The sequence below is a fragment of the Lepidochelys kempii genome, chromosome 3 (genome assembly GCF_965140285.1).
Source record: "Lepidochelys kempii isolate rLepKem1 chromosome 3, rLepKem1.hap1, whole genome shotgun sequence".
Classification (NCBI taxonomy): domain Eukaryota; kingdom Metazoa; phylum Chordata; order Testudines; family Cheloniidae; genus Lepidochelys; species Lepidochelys kempii.
Genome location: NC_136382.1, coordinates 133,851,674 through 133,868,452, shown reverse-complemented (window position 1 = coordinate 133,868,452; position 16,779 = coordinate 133,851,674). Strand labels below are relative to the sequence as shown.

The following is a 16,779-nucleotide window of genomic DNA, read 5'->3' as shown; positions in this document are numbered from 1 at the left end:
TGTGAACTACTCTAGAATACCCTCAGGTTGCATACATTAGTAGCTTTCATTTAACAAAAACTAATTGGAGAACTTAAAAAAAATCCATTTTTTTTTTAAATTTTCAGTGCTGCAAAAAAAGATAAATATTGGCTAATCTTATTATTTCTCCTAAAAAACCATTCAGTCTCCCGCTTCTACCACCTTATTTTCTAGATACTTTTGCTAATTGGATTATTAGATCTTGGGATGTATATGGAGGAGAACTTAAATACATTTATATCGCAATATATTTTGAAATGTTTTGCTATTAGCTTCATTGGGGCCAGGATTTCACCCTATATCATCATCTGTGTTTAGAAAGCACTGAGCACACTCTGAGTGTTACCTCAATCTAAATAACAATGCTAATTATAAAACACTGATATAGCCAAATTCTTCTCTGTTACATGGGTGCAACAAAATTGACTTCAATGTGTTCATATGATTAGATGAGAAGGGAAGTTGGCCCATAATAAATCCTCAAGGGGGATTTCACCAAATTGGGTGTTGTGTGGTAGTTCTACTTTTTGTTCATGTGATCTAAAGCAATCACATTCTCATTAGGAGCTATAGAAATCACTTTTAACCAATGCTAACTAAAAGAAAAAGCCCAAAGTCTTTTTAAACTAGTGAGTTTTTGTTCTATTTTTTAACAATAGAAACATTGTGCATCATCTGGGGTATACTTGCTGGCATGTGAAGAGCAACAGTCTATGTTGCTCTGCCCATCAAAATTAAAGCTAAATGATGATGGAGCTGCAAAAGTAAATCAGCTAGTGATTAAGCTAAAGAAAAGGATGATGATCTTGTAATAGAAATCGTAAACAGCAAACAAGAAACTGCCTGTAACCATGGTCACCTTTGCTTCATATCCAAAGTGTTGTGCTGCCAGTGTCCTGTTTGGCCAGGTAAAATTTAACTGAGTAGGTCTTCTCTCTGATGAATGACATCTCCAGCAAATTTCTCGACTGTTACGATCAGTTGAAAGCTGAATTCAACCACTCTCTTACTGAGTGAAATTCACCATTTGCAAAGGGTCCATTCAAGATTTATGCACCACTTAAAGCTGACTTACGGCCTCAGAATAGGGTTTATGTTGGATTTATGTGGTCACATGGGTTTTGAAATGGTCCATAACATGGGTAAATGTGCTCACTAAACCAAGCCATGCATCAATAGTACATAACACAGATGTTCTGTGAGCTGCACTGGTTACCTATGGGTTTCCTGGTGCCGTTCAATGTTTTGGCTTTGATTTTTAGTGCTGTAACTTGTTTGGGATGAGATGAATGGATTTTTAGACTGGAGGGAACTGTTATGGTAATCTACTCTGACCTCCTTCATAAAATGAGACTTAGAATGTCATCAAGTGTTTCCTGTATCAAGCCCATTACTTCTGGATGAGCTAGAGCATATTTTTCTAAAAATTATATCCAATCTTTATTTAAAGACCATAGGTAATCACCTGCTTCAAGACCATAGGTAATAGCCTACTTCTCTCCTCATGGTCTACTCTCACAGTAGCTATCAATGGAGGCAGTTAAGCTGAAGCTGCTTTGAATTAATTGAGAGGGAGCTGCTGGCTGGGCAGTCTCTCTGGAATCTACCACCCAGCTGACATGCCAGAACCCAGGTTGGTTAGTCTCCTCTAGTTTATTTACCAAAAAATGCAGCTTCAGCTGACTGAAACTATTGGAGAATTTGACCTGCTAGTTTTGGCCATTGAAAAGTTTTCCAGACCAGCACTTGGGTCTGTCTGTTCCTTTGTAACCTTTAGTCCAGTGCTTAGAACACTTACATAGGATGTGGGAGGCTCAGGTTTGAACCTGCATTCGGGAGCAGAAACTTGAACTCAGATCTCCCTCCCAATGAGCATCCAAATCGCCAGGCTACAGGTTATTGTGGGATGGATGGTTCTCAATTTCCACTTTTTAGTAATTCCTAAATATTTATTGGGCCAAAGGGGGAGAGAGTGGGAATGACTCTCACTTGGTGATTAAGACACTCACCTGGGAGGTGGGAGATGTGGATTCACTTTGCTGGTTGACCCAACAAAATGAATTATTTACCAACCTCTACTTGTGATATACTGCAAAATCTGTGTTTGTCTTTTGTGCATTTTGGGGGAAGTGGGTTGAGGACTGAAAGGGGTTTGTTAACATGCCTGGTATAAGTCTAACCCCCTGCCAAGTTGCAGGATGTGAATACTTAGATAAGTTAGATGTATTCAAGTTGGCAATTCATTCTAAGTCTTTATGGCTGTTTTCTGGTGAGTTTTTATTAGGGGAGATTGTGTAGTCCAATATGTGATATTGTGTAATCATGCCAGGACACCCAGACCACGAGATTGAGCCTTTTGGATTGAAGTAGTAAATAAATGATGTATCCTTCATTATTCTCTGCTTTACACAGATCAATTTTCACATTTAATTAATTATTGTAGCTCTTTTTTATTTGCCTTTAATTAAGTGCTTGAAGTGTTTGGTTACACTTTTAGCTTTGAACAGGGTCTTTGTTTCTTCCTCCCATAACTGCCATTGTGTTATCCTTTCTAACTCTAAAGGAACATATTGCCAGCAGAGAGAAGTGGAAGCTATAACAGAAGGAGATGAAGACAATGAAGGCTGCTGCTGCTGTCAGCCAGGTCACTTGCCTCACTTGCTATCATGCAACGCAGCCTTTAACCTCCGGTGGCTGACATGGGAAATAACACGAACCCAATATATACTGGAAGGATATAGCATCATTGATAACAATGCCGCCACAATGCTGCAAGTGTTTGATCTGCGAAGAATACTCATCAGATATTACATAAAGGTACAGTATAAGTGATGTGAGTTCTACCTACTATTCCTAGGTAGGAAATTTACAGTCTTCAAAAGATAGAGAATGAAGTTTATCTATAAGAAGTATTACATTTTAAATAGCAGGGTTTACAGCAGAACTTTGCTAATTTGCACTGATTGGGAGACCCATTGTAAATTAGTGAAGAGTGTGATTTGTTAGGTAAATGAACAGTACAGTGAGAATCAAGACTACTGAATCACTTTGTTCATTTATTTTGACTTTTATATAAAACACAAATGGGAATTTCTTAAACAATTTTATATACAGTAAGGCCTTGTCCACATATAATCTTGCACTGCTTTAACTAAGCAAACACTCATATTTCAAGTTAAAAGTGGTTAGTTTAAACCTGTTCCTAATTGATTTAAGCTAAACTGAAATATGCCATTTTTAAATTGAAATAAGAATGTCTGCATAGCCATTTGCACCAGTTCAACTATTTTTTTAAAATCATACCTTAACTTAAACTTGTGTGCAACTCTCAGTACATTAGAATCTTCATGCGTGGCTTAACTTTTAAGGGTCAATGAAATCTGTAAAACAAGCCTATTTAGACTCAAATTGGTTCATTAGTTTTAAAGTACTGAACAGCTGTATTTGGCAAGTTAAATTTTTTTCTTTAGCTCTCTAAACTATAGAAGAATTTAAGAGTGGTAGCCGTGTTAGTCTGTATCAGCAAAAACAACGAGGAGTCCTTGTGGCACCTTAGAGACTAACAAATTTATTTGGGCATAAGGTTTCGTGGGCTAGAACCCACTTCATCAGATGCATGGAGTGGAAAATACAGTAGCAGGTGAGTATGTATATATATTGGCCAAACTGGACAATCTCTACACAGAAGAATACTGCATATTCGCAGTATTCTTTTGTGTAGAGACTGTCCAGTTTGGCCAGTGTACATGGGCAACAAACCCCGATGCCAACTCTGTCTGGTACCCAACTACAAAACAGGCCCAATAAAGAAAGTAACAGAATGCCACTAGCCATCACCTACAGCCCCCAACTAAAACCTCTCCAGCGCATCATCAAGGATCTACAACCTATCTTGAAGGACAATTCCTCACTCTCACAGACCTAGGGAGACAGGCCAGTCCTCGCTTACAGACAGCCCCCAAACCTGAAGCAAATACTCACCACACAACAAAAACACTAACCCAGGAACCAAACCCTGCAACAAACCCCGGTGCCAACTCTGTTCACATATCTATTTGAGGGACACCATCATAGGACCTAACCACATCAGCCGCACCATCAGGGGCTCGTTCACCTGCACATCTACCAAGGTGATACATGCCATCATGTGCCAGCAGTGCCCCTCTGCCATGTACATTGGCCAAACTGGACAGTCTCTACGCAAAAGAATAAATGGACACAAATCTGACATCAGGAATTATAACATTCAAAAACCAGTAGGAGAACATTTCAATCTCCCTGGTCACTCAATAACAGACTTAAAAGTGGCAATTCTTCAACAAAAAAACTTCAAAAACAGACTCCAACGAGAAACTGCAGAACTGCAATTAATTTCAAACTGGACACCATCAAATTAGGCCTGAATAAAGACTGGGAGTGGATGGGTCATTACAAAAACTAATTTCCCTCTACTGTTACTTACACCTTCTTGTCAACTGTTTGAAATGGGCCACCCTCATTACCACTACAAAAGTGATTTTTCCTCCCTTGGTATTCTACTGTTAATTGAATTGTCTCATTAGCACTGACCCCCTGACTTGTAAGGCAACTCCCATCTTTTCATGGACTGTGTATATCTACCTGCTACTGTATTTTCCACTCCATGCATCCGATGAACTGGGCTGTAGCCCGCGAAAGCTTATTCCCAAATAAATTTGTTAGTCTCTAAGGTGTCACAAGGACTCTTCGTTGTTGTTTTTTGGAAGAATTTAAGGAGTTGATAATATGAGGTCATCAGAAGAAGTCAGAGGAGGCAGAGTTTAACAGAAAGGTAATTTGGTAGTTTAGAGCATCCAACCTATGGGTGTTCACAGTGGAGCTAGCATGTAGCAGGACTAAAAGATATGCAGTAGTGAGGTATGTGAGTGGTTGTGTTTCCAGTAGGCTTCAGGTTCTGTGGTGTTCACAGCGTATCATTTGGCAGGTGTTAGAATCTGTTCAATATTTTGCTTTGATTTAACTCTTGGTTTGTCAAAGTTGAAGTGCCATTTACATTGCACCACATTTCTTAGAAAACATCCTTTGTTCCACTGTGAAACAAAAACATTTTGAAACCTCTGAATTTGCCATGAAATGGAATAGTCCACCAGTCCACTCTTGTGTTAAGCATAAGTATTAAAGAGATCCCATTTTTCTTCTTATTATACAATCAATAGGCAGCAAAACAAAATTATTATTGCAGAGGGAAGACAGCAATTAAAAGAGGGTTTTTCAGAGCTATATTCTACACTCTTGCAAGTTCTTATTTAATAGTTAAATTGATGGATGTGTTCTTGTTGAAGAAATGGGGAAACTGCACCCTCAGAAATCTGAAAGTTCGCTTGGGAAAAAGCAAACATTTATGACCATATAAAACTGCATACTGTTTTTGAAAAATATGTATAAGCTTTTATCATCATCATCATCCTTTATGATATACACTGTAGACACAGCCACATTTTCCAATAACTTCCCCTTGACACTATCTACACTATTCAGAGTATGATGCTTGTGATTAATATTCTTTTTAAGTTTCATTCATTTAAATTCTGTTAGTATTTAGCTGACTTCTTTCTCATTTAGACATAAATTATAACAATCACACAAAATAAATACTCTTATGAGTCAATGATGGCAAGTAGCAGGAATATTACATAAGATTATGGATAGTCAGTGTCATCTTCTTATTCTGATTTGTTCTCTTCTGTGTTGTAAATGAGCTGTTTCTGGTTTAAACACAGGTACAATGACTAACCACTTTGCATTTTGTCAACAGAGTATAATATACTTTACAGCAAGTTCACCCAAAATCTCACACTGGATAAAAGATGAATCAATCCAGAAGACACTACAGCCTTATGCCAAATGGCATTACATTGAACGTGACCTTGCAATGTTCAACATTAACATTGATGAGGACTATGTTCCATGTCTTCAAGGAATAACCAGAGCTAGCTTCTGCAGTGTTTATCTTGACTGGATTCAGTACTGTGCTGGAAAAAGAAGGGAGGTAAGTGTATGTCTTTAACACCTAGAACATTGAATTACTGAATAGTTACTCTTCTGTTGACTCAAGAATAATACAAGTATATTCATTTCTGACTAAACTGTACAGCATAACACTGTGGGAAAATGTATGTTTTTGTACAATAGAAAAATGTTTGTAGGGAATATTATAGTGAAAATATGAGTGAAAGACATTCCAAAGGGAGTGAATCTTTGAATTTTGAACAGTTTTCTTTGAATACACTTCCCCCACCATCATTAGTTTTGTTCTCTGCAGTAATCCTGCATTTACACCTTTTCAGAAAATATTATTTCTCTTCGTTAGGGAGAGTCCCACTCAAGGAATACCAGAGATAGGGTCAGAATGCCCAAATTATCATCATTTCAATGCTTTAGGTCCAATGCAATATATGATTGCAAATTTAGAAAAAAATACCATTCCAGTGACACATGGATAAAACCTTCAACTGCTAAAGAAATATACCATTTATCCAAGAGTACAGGTCAAATCTGAGAAGTCCTGGTACAAATCTGACACGTTATTGCAAAACTGTGGAAAATTACCATTCAACTCTAGAGAGCCAAGTGGGAGCTTACAGTTACCTGTTCTTACATTCTGAGCCCTCAGATAATGGATGTTCAGCCATTCCCAACTAAAATGCATCATTATATTTCAGTGGGATTCTGTTGACAGCACACAGAGTAAAATAGAGTCAGAGACATGCACATTTTATTGAGTATTCTCAGATTATTGATGACAGTGCAAATAAATCACCAACACAGTTTTTTCACCCATCACATCATATTATTTGTGCACTTGGTATTGTTGATTTGCACATTCCATTGCTGCCACTGTCCACAAGTTTGGCTCTTCCTTGACTCTTAATACTCCTTCTCCCGTCTGTCATGTCTGTAAACCTACCTATCACTGCTTCCACACTATTTCCCATCTAGATACTACTTTGATTCCAGTTCCATTGAATTTCTCCCCTGTGTCTTCATCTGCTTCTGCTTTCACCTTGACTATTATTTTTAAATCTCTACCTGGACTTTCTGTACTCTCTCTCACAGAACTTATTTCTTTCTCTGTTCTTCTGTCTGCTTTCTGCACTCGTTTAGCGCCTACACTGCCAAGTGCTGAGCATCTGTTGGGAGGTGCTAAGCTCTTGAGTTGAAGGGACATTCATCACCTCCCAAGAGAGATGCTCAGTCCTTCACAGGGTTGGGCCCTTTGACCCTGCCTCCTCTCCCTTTTGTAATGCAAGAACATTCTCCTCTATTTCTTGACGTCTGGAACAACTTTCCTGAATTTCTCTGCTTCATCAATACTCCACCTCTCTTTAAATATTTAAATCTTGGAATATTTCTGCTCTCCATCTTAACTTGTTTCACCCTCCCTTATTGTTAAGTGCTTTAATTATTTTCTCCATACAGTTGTTGAGATTTTCAAAGTTTATTGATTTATAATGCAGTTTTCATTGAAGTTCATGGGACCTGGGCATCCAAATCCTCTTGGTGGCCTTGGAAACCCTACCAAATGTCTCTACACAACTGTTCTCTGCAATTTGTGTCTCTCTTGTATTTTTTAATACTGTGAAACATGTTGTGAAACAGTTTGTGTGGAAGATGCTGTATAAAATAGAACTGCACTGCACCGCACAGCTCTGAAGATCAGTGTACTTTATAGAGGGAGTTGCAAAATGTTTGCCTCAGTTTCAGGAACAAGGTAAGGGCAACAAGAAGAATTCATCAATGTATGGGCTGAAGCAGAGCAAAATTTAAACTCCGGGTATGTAATTTCCCTCCTGTTTGATGTCAAGCTTTTTGGAAGAGTTGTAGAAAAGGGTCTGCTGAGGTGGTGAATGTAAAGCAAATGGTTGACCACTTGTCGAAATGTGATGTCATTGTCATCATTGATATAACTGATGATGTCAGTCACTAAAGGCCCAATCTTGCAGATTGTCTCAGAGCCAGATTGTGCTTCTAAGATCTGAACACAGAGTATGGATTTCAGACACATCCTGCTTCCCATGTGGAAACAGATGTATTCACTCCTCAGTGATGCTCATCAACCTCTTTCCAAGACTCTGATCACTAAAGCACAAACCCTGGCATCCAGCCAACTCATATTAAAACTTCTTGTTTCCAGCCATTATTTTAAATGAGCTTTCATTTGTTTAGCAGCAGACCCTCAGTCATGATGATCATCCTTCCTATTCTGTTTAATTGCACAGCAGAGTGCTTTGTTTGGGTATAGTTACATGACAGCATAAGTCTTATGAATTTAGTCATGCATTGATCTATTTTAATTATAGGATTGTCGTAACACTTTTTTATAAGGTTGCATGTAGAACTAACACACTGTCCTTAAACCTTTGCAGCATCTGGATAGTGATGAGGATTCTCCTTTAGTAACTCTTTCCTTTGCCCTGTGTATTCTGGGTAGAAGAGCTTTGGGAACAGCAGCCCACAATATGGCCATCAGGTAATTTCTAGAAATGTAGTAAAAGTTTTCCAGGGACTCAGGAGTTTCCTTGTCTTAAAATGAGAAGATGTTTGGCTCTTTCACATATTATGAAAGCTAAAAGGTCATTAGATCAGAGACAAGGGCTATTTCATCCATAAATTAATTTTAAACTCTGTCCTTGACCACCTTTTGTCTCTGTAACATGTACATAATGAATATTACGGGTTTTTTATTTAACAAAATAAAATCATACATGGCAGAGTAATTATTCATTTTAGGTTGAATCTTGACGTGAGATACTGCAATGATGACCTTCTCAAAAGGGCAAGAAGCTGCTAAATTGTCTGGCAGTTGACCTGTCAGTAGAGGGTTGCAGCGAGACATGGATTCATAGGCTAAATAATAAATCTGTAGGCTTCCTAGGTTCAAGAGAGCTGTGTTCCCTTTTGTTGTGCAATAGGGTGACTTGATGGAGCTTTGTGGAGCTTTCCTCAGTCTCCAGCTCCAGAGCATGCACCTCAGCTCATTCTTCTCCACTTCTATATGTTGTTTCAAAACACTTCTCTTTGAGAGATGTGTTCAGTTTTCATTATGCTTGGCCCAGGTATGGGACTCTCTTCATCTCCCACCTTCACTAGTGAATCTGGTTTATTTGGCTCTTGATAGTTTGTGTTTTATGATGTCTTAATTATTGTTGTTCAGCCTGAGCAGCTCAGAAATATAAAGGGTGCTTTATAAATAAAATTATTGCTACTTCAACAGGGTGTGGGGTTTCTATCCATATCAAGGATATTTGAATCACCCAGGGAAACAAGTCACAGCCTCTGCTCTAGATACTAGTGTTGCATGATTAGGAGGGTGGTGTTGCTTGCTAAATGGATACAGTTGCCTGGAAAAGTAGTAGGATCATTGATTTCTAAAGGAATGTCTTGGATTTATGGGGACTAAATGGACACAAAGAGAATGACAAAAGGTCCACACCCTTTACACTTCTTAGATTTAGAAGATATTTGAATGGAGTGAGCAAGGTACCACTTAAATATCAGAAAGGCATCCCCTCAGACAAAGGAAACCTAGTCTTAGAGCTCAAAAAAAATCTCATTTAGAGTAAATTCAGCATTAGGGCAATGACTACTAGGTATCCTCTAGGTAGCAGATTGTAGGCAAGCATTGTGCTCTAGGGGAAAAAAAAATTTAAGCTGAGACTACTGATGATGTACACCACGTTCATTCTGCTCTTATCTCATCCTTCCCATTGGTCTGTTTTTGTCCACTTGTTGAATCCTATCAGAAATGTAAATAGACAAGGTGGGTGAAGTAATAGCTTTTATTGGACCAACTTGTGTTGGGAAGAGGCACAAGTTTTTGAGCTCACACAGAGCTCTTCTTCGGGTCTAGGAAACATACTCTCATGAACAGAAGTTGGTCCAATAAAAGATATTACCTCACCCACCTTGCCTCTCTAATATCCTGGGACTGACACGGCTACAACAACACAGCATAAACTTAGATAATAAGCTGTCTGAGACAAGGACTGTCTGTATACTTCTTTCTGTATAGTGTCTTGCACAACAAGGCCCTGACCCTTGGCTGGGGCCCTTAGGCTCTACTGGAATGCAAGCAATACATTACAACTTGTGAAGGTCTGGGAATATAAGACCTACAGATAGCAAGACAAAGGCAAAAGGTTGGTGCTGAAACAAATTGACACGTTAAATATTGACAATCATTGGAGCTGGTGGTACTAATATTAGACAATATCTACACTAGTGTGTTTGTCCTGTAACTTGATCTAATTCCATCCGTTTTGCAGTATTTTTTTTTTTTGCCCCCATCACCATAGTATCTAAATGTCTCACAGGCTTTAATGTATTTTTCTCTCACAACTGCGCTGTAAGGTGGGCAATGCTATTATCCCCATTTTACAGATGGGGAACTGAGGCACAGAGAGGTTAAATTACTTGACCAGGGTCACCCAGGAAGTCTATGGCAATTGCTAATTAACTCAAGGTAGCTAACAGGATTGTAAAGTCTACTGTAGAACCTCTACAATGTGTGTTTCTGCTTGTGCTTCACCCTGCCATGAGTCTTGATGAACCACAAAGAGGAACAAGCATTTGTGGAAAGCCTACTCGAATTCACAAGTTTTTTCTGAATATCTATACTAACATTTACAGTTAATTTGTGCTAATTGGCAATCAATTAGCTCAAGTTACAGCATGACCAAAAACTCTTCTGTAGACTCACCCTAAGGCTATGTCTATAGGGAGATACTGAGGAAATTTAAGGTGAATCAACTAAAGGTGTGAAGTTCAGTGTGCATAAATTAAAGTCCATTAAACCACGGCTATGTCTACACTACACAGCTTTTAGTCACATGGCTGTGTCGCTACAGCCATGCTGCTAGAAGTCACGCAGTGTAGCCACACACCAGCAACTTGTATGACTTTGAAAGCATTTTATGTTATAAGCCTGTCCCTTCTCAAGATAAAGCAATCCTTTAAATATTTGTTTTAGCTTTCTCATCTTTATTTGAGATGTCTATAAAGTCTGCTTTTATGTCTTCCTCTTTGAGCCAATGACTCAAAACATTCATGGCCCACATTGCTTATTTCTCAGTGTGTTGCTTTTCCCTGCTTTCTTGAGAGGTTTTTTTCTCGTTTCTATTAACAGCTGCATGCTCCCTTGCTTTTTTATTTTGGATCGGGTTGACTTTTTTTCTTTTTGCTTTTAACCACTCAAATTAATGTGATTTTTAGTAAGCGAGCAATATTCCAGTCTCTCCCAAAGTTACACTATTTTCTCTGCGAATCTAATTTTAGAATATGTGGACTTTGTGGAAAAACTGTTGTGCACAGATGAGATTTTCAGGGAAAAGATTAAAGCAGTCTTGGTCTGTGCCTACCAATAGATATACCACAGTGATGAGGGCATTAGAAATGCATATATAGATACCAGTAAAGCTGCCTAAAAGCATTGCTACAGAGCTGTTACCCTCAAGGACCGAACTCTCCATTACTGTGCATCAACACTGTAGCAAAGGCAACTACATTTAATCAGCCTGGATGGTTAGTAGATAGATGGAGTGGCTGCCAATAATATCTTTGCTACTGCAAATAGATAATTTTATCTCAGTCTTCCCTAAGTTTAATATAGAGAGAATACTGCAGGTAAGGTTCATTATCTGCAAAGGCTTTTGTACACATTTTAATTGTGACCACTGGAGGTAGGTACTAGATACTCACACACACAGAAGCATTATCAGCTAATTGGATGTCTCTTTTCCTGAGCCTACTTCATACTTAACAATACCTTTCTTGGGGGGGTGGGAGAAGGTGGGAGAAGCATATACATGAGATATGGAGTAGCCACGTGGTTGTACAACTATATCAGTATTATGATGATTTTGTTGTCCTCTTATGGATATTTTGGTACCTCCAATTACGTTTGTGTCTTTCATTTTAGTAAGATTGTACTAATGAGCTGACCAGTGTTGAGGACAATAGTACCTTGCAAGGGTATGTGTTAACAAAAAAAAGTGCTTAAAGTGAGACATAAGATAGTTTTGCCAATATCTTCTTTGCTACCACCTCACAAGACACATCCCTAGAAACCTTTCACTTAGCCTATCTTTTTAATTCATAAATCTTATAATAAACTCAGAATCTCTCAGAATAGATGTTTTAAACAATGAAGCCTACTACCAAAATCCAGGCTATGGAGTGACTCATCTGGAACATATGTCTTAGGGCCATGTTGAAATAATATATCTGTGTCTTTGAGGGTCCTTTTTAAAAAGAAGCACATAGAGATGAACTGAAGAAAAAGGTCAGAATAAAGTATATATGGCTGTTATAGGGACTCTGAGAAAAACAACGCTAAAGTTGGTACCAAGGTGGGAATATTTCCCTGTTGACAACAAGGCTGTTACCAACAAAGAAAACTACAGATCCACTCTCTTCTGCACCAAGCATAGTTCTTTCATATTTATCATGTTTACCACTTGAATCACTATCACAAGTTGTTAGGAACACAAAGAAGCCAGAATTCAGTGGAACTCGTATAGTAATATATCCAGATTATACTGGCATTGTATTAGTGTTGAGACTTTTTGTCTACTCAAAGGAACAATGTTGAGGACTTGGATTGTATTGCAGTGCTGTATTAAAACAAACTGAGGGAAGAGAAGGTAGGACAAGTATGCATTTGATACTGAGGATGCAGATAAATTCTTTGCCATGGGAAAGGCAAAAATTCAGCTCTTTTCCATGGAAGGACGTCAGGGCATATTGCCGATCTTATTGGATTAATGTTTTTTATTTTTTAAATTAGTTTGGGTTTGGTGCACAGATTACATTCAAATGGGTAATAGTTGGTAAACATAGACAAAGGTATGTGTTAGTGGTGTATAAAATGACTAAAGGGATGTAGCCCCAATTTGTAAGAGGTCAGGACCACTGAAACATTCTCTGCCATGTCCAAATGCTAAAAGATTATGTATGGGCTTTCTTTGACTTAGATACAATCATAGGTAGGGTGTTCAGAAATAACTTTGGACCTCCACTTGTACTTTCCATTGTGCTATACAATAACACAGTGGAATCTTCCCCTTCTGTGATCCCTGTCTACATACTTTCTAGAGGTTCTCTATGAATTCCCATTAGGAAAACCTGAGATGTAACAGGTAGTCAGGATTGTAGGGTGCTAGCTCTTTCTATTCAGTAGATCTTATGGGAGGAGGCACAGAATTCTGACAGATGTGAATGAATCAGTAGAGAATCTGTGAAGCTAATATATATACTGTTTGGGCTATATTCTAATCTCTGTTACACTGGTGTAAATCTGAAGTAATTCCATTGATTGCAGCAAAATTACTTTGGATTTACACTAATGTAAATGGCCCTTTATGTGACTTAGGGAGTGCTGAGCATGCTGGTACTTAACAAAAAATAGTAATGCAAAAGTAGTGTTCAAAAAGCTGTGTTGAGCTGCACACGCTTACATCAAAATGGAAGTTTACACAGTGGATGTAAACTATCAATTTACACTCATTTACACAAGATTTTTGTCCAATCTATTAATCAGTAAATGTTATTGTGTAAACCAAGGTTTTAAATCTTCTTATATAATGTATGTAAATAATTTTTCAGTGTGCCTGTTCATGTAAATGTCATTACAACCCCAGAATTAATACTAGATTATACAATAAATTTATTCATTAAGGAATCAGAACGTTGCTATACAAATCACATATGCTCTTAAATTGTATTTAGGCAGCATCTTGCACATCTCAGCAGGGTAATTTGAAGAATGACATCATATTACCATTAGTTTATTCAGGTGTAAATGTCATTTTTCATTTAGTGTAGGGGGTTTTGTGTATGAGAGTTAAAAAAAGAAAGAAATATGTTCATTAATCCTTCAAAAAGAAAAAAAGTTTACATTTTAGAATCTTTAATATAAATTTGGACTCTGGAAAAATTCCAGATATGTCAATGTCTTCCAGTAAAGAGTCCCCAAGTGTCATTGTTTTGGAGAAGTTGTGAGGACCAGATATCTGCTGAAGATTAAGAAAAACAAAACAGTATTTTGTAATCCAGAAAATAAGAAATGAGATAGCCCTGAAATTAACTGGGTTCCTCGAACTTTGAGGGATTCTCGGGTCTGCAGAGTTCACTTTGTGCTGCATTACTCCACCCAGCTGGAGATTGCCCCTGGAGAATTCCTCTGTGCAGGGGAATCTCTGGCTCCAGTAAAGCTGGTGGAGGCAGCTGGCTCTGCTCCATGATCTGTGACCACCACCGCCTCCTTCCCCATCTGGGCTGCACTGCCTATCATAAGGGGGAAAGAGGTAGGGGAGGGGAGGCACAATGAAGCAAGACTCCACTATGCCTTTAAAGATGTTACAGGTAGATTAAAGCAGCCCCTCTGTGGCTTTGTCTGCCAAGGCTGAACAGAGCAGAATCAGGGAGCCATGATCAGCTCACTGTCAGCACACCCATCTTTGCTATGCTCCAGCTCTGGACTGGTGCAAGGGGAGAGTTCAGTCCTAAATTTCTTTTAGTGCGTGTATCATTGTGATTTCTCTCAGTTTAATCTACTTTCTCTTGAGGCTTTAAATGAGATTACCCTAAAGGACAGTGCAGGTCTAGTGCAGAGGACAAGTGAAGAAAGGATATGATAAGAAGTAGAGGATAATGTTTTTAAACTAAACAGAACAGAATAAGGGAGACACATTTTGCTATCTGTTACATTTGTGTATATTCCCATTGGGATAAATAGGAGTTGCACTTGTATAAATGATGGACGAATCTGGCCCATGATGTTTTTATAACTCTGTCTATGATACTACCAAATAATTGTTAAGTCCCTGTTGATAAAATATATTGTCTAATGATAATACATGCAGATTTCTTTTTTTTTAAATGTGCCTAGTATGAAACTTTGAGGTTCCAGAAAGTAACGGGACGGAATTTTTGAATATTCACCATTATAACTTTTACTGTTGTTAAAACTGTAAAGTAAATTAATCCACAAATTCTTTGTCTAAAATCTATAGGATGTGTGTATTCTATCATAGATGTTTGTGAACAATTCCCATGAATGCAAATGGGAGTTACATATACTCATTAAAGCAAAGTAAGCCCTTAGCTAATAATATTTTAGGATCCAAAATATCCCATGCAGGTGATAGACGTAAATGTGTCTAGCACAACAGAAAAGATATCCCCAGTGTCAGCTAAGACATACAGATCATTGTAAAATTTAAGGGAACCTTTCTTTATCACACAGGGGGACAGAAATCCTCATATAAATCTAGGGCTAAAGCATCTCCTCCTGCAACAAGACTGCAGGAAAAGTAACTTACTAGGGAAAGTTCATGTGGCTTCCTCTCTGGCATTTCCTAGCTGTTGTCTCCTCAATGGGGTAGTGTTGTGACTTTGCAAAGAGCACATTCGGAATGGTCTGTGAACTGCATGGATTCTGCTTTGGTCCTGCTTTGAGCAGGGGGTTGGACTAGATGACCTCCTGAGGTCCCTTCCAACCCTGATATTCTAGGATTCTGAGTTCTTGAGGAACTGGGTTCTTAAGGTTTCAGTGTGATGTTTTTATTGGGGCTTGCTCTCTTTCTCAAATATATTTACCATCTGGTCTCTCATCACCAATCTGTAGAATTCTCGAGGAAGCAAGGAGTCTCAGGTTTCAGTAAACAGTTACTCCAACAGCATAATGGGTGAAACCAGAGTCAATATCTTACTCAGATAAATGCTAAACTCTCCATCTCCCTGTCTCTGTCTAGCTTCCTTCTTGTTAGAAGTCTGAAGAGTCCACAAGTAGACACTAGCCCACACTGAGGCTCAATGGAAAATTCTGTTACCAACGCAGGCAGAGGGCTTGTCCCTCCTTGTTGCTTCTCACCTGCCCTCACCATCCCAGGAGCCAGTATGGACCGCTGATTGCCTGTGTTCCCCTCTCCATTCAGGGGGTAGAATGCTCAGGGTGCGAGTTGGAACTAGCTTAGGTTTTAATCTACTACCTAACACTATGGTATCTAATGAGGAGCAGTGACTCCCTCTAAAACGTCTGCCAGAAATGGGTTTGCCAGGGGAACAAAGTTTTGTCCTCCTTTGGCTCCATACATCCCCACACAATAAACCCAGAGTCCTATCTGTAATAGCATTTTAGACTGAGGAATGTCCAAGCATTTCTACCATCTCAATAGTGGTTCCCCTAATCTAGACAAGGTACCAGCATCTTTTTTACCACCATGCCATACAGACTTCTGCCGAGCAGAGTGACATGACACGGTGGTGAAAATGCTGGTGGCTGTCCAGAGCCCTGTCTACACTACCTTTCCTACAATTGCTACCACTAGTGCGGAAGATCCAGTGTTAGCAACACCAAGGTATTTTTTCAGAACAAAAAGTAGTGTGGACACGCACAACCATTGTTTGTGTAGAATGTCTGCCCTAGACTCAGAGAAAAGGAGGACAATTCTGCTTTGGCTTGGTTGCCCTGCCTCTGATAACTATGGGGCCATCATGGCAGATTATCCAGTCTCTTAATCCCCTCCTCACTGGCACACTTTAAGGGACAGTTCAGTCCTAAGTATTTTATAATTCTCTAGAATAGTCTTTAATTTAATTGACATCAGTTTTTAATGCTTTTACCTAATAGGGTTAGAAACAGTGCCATATGTAGCATTTACATCTCCATTTAGTAAATGTAATTTCTTTGGCATGAAAGTTTATTGTAGCCAGATGGGT

General features: G+C 38.7%; 1 protein-coding gene across 1 annotated transcript in view; it reads left to right on the top strand.

Annotated features, from left to right (window-relative positions):
- Window positions 1-16,779, top strand: part of PCNX2 (pecanex 2) — a 224,881-nt gene that overhangs the window by 192,000 nt on the left and 16,102 nt on the right. The window contains exons 26-28 of the mRNA XM_073338102.2: window positions 2,585-2,838; window positions 5,816-6,049; window positions 8,427-8,530. Of these exons, the coding sequence (XP_073194203.2) occupies window positions 2,585-2,838; window positions 5,816-6,049; window positions 8,427-8,530 (592 nt within the window). The remainder of the gene's footprint in view (window positions 1-2,584; window positions 2,839-5,815; window positions 6,050-8,426; window positions 8,531-16,779) is intronic.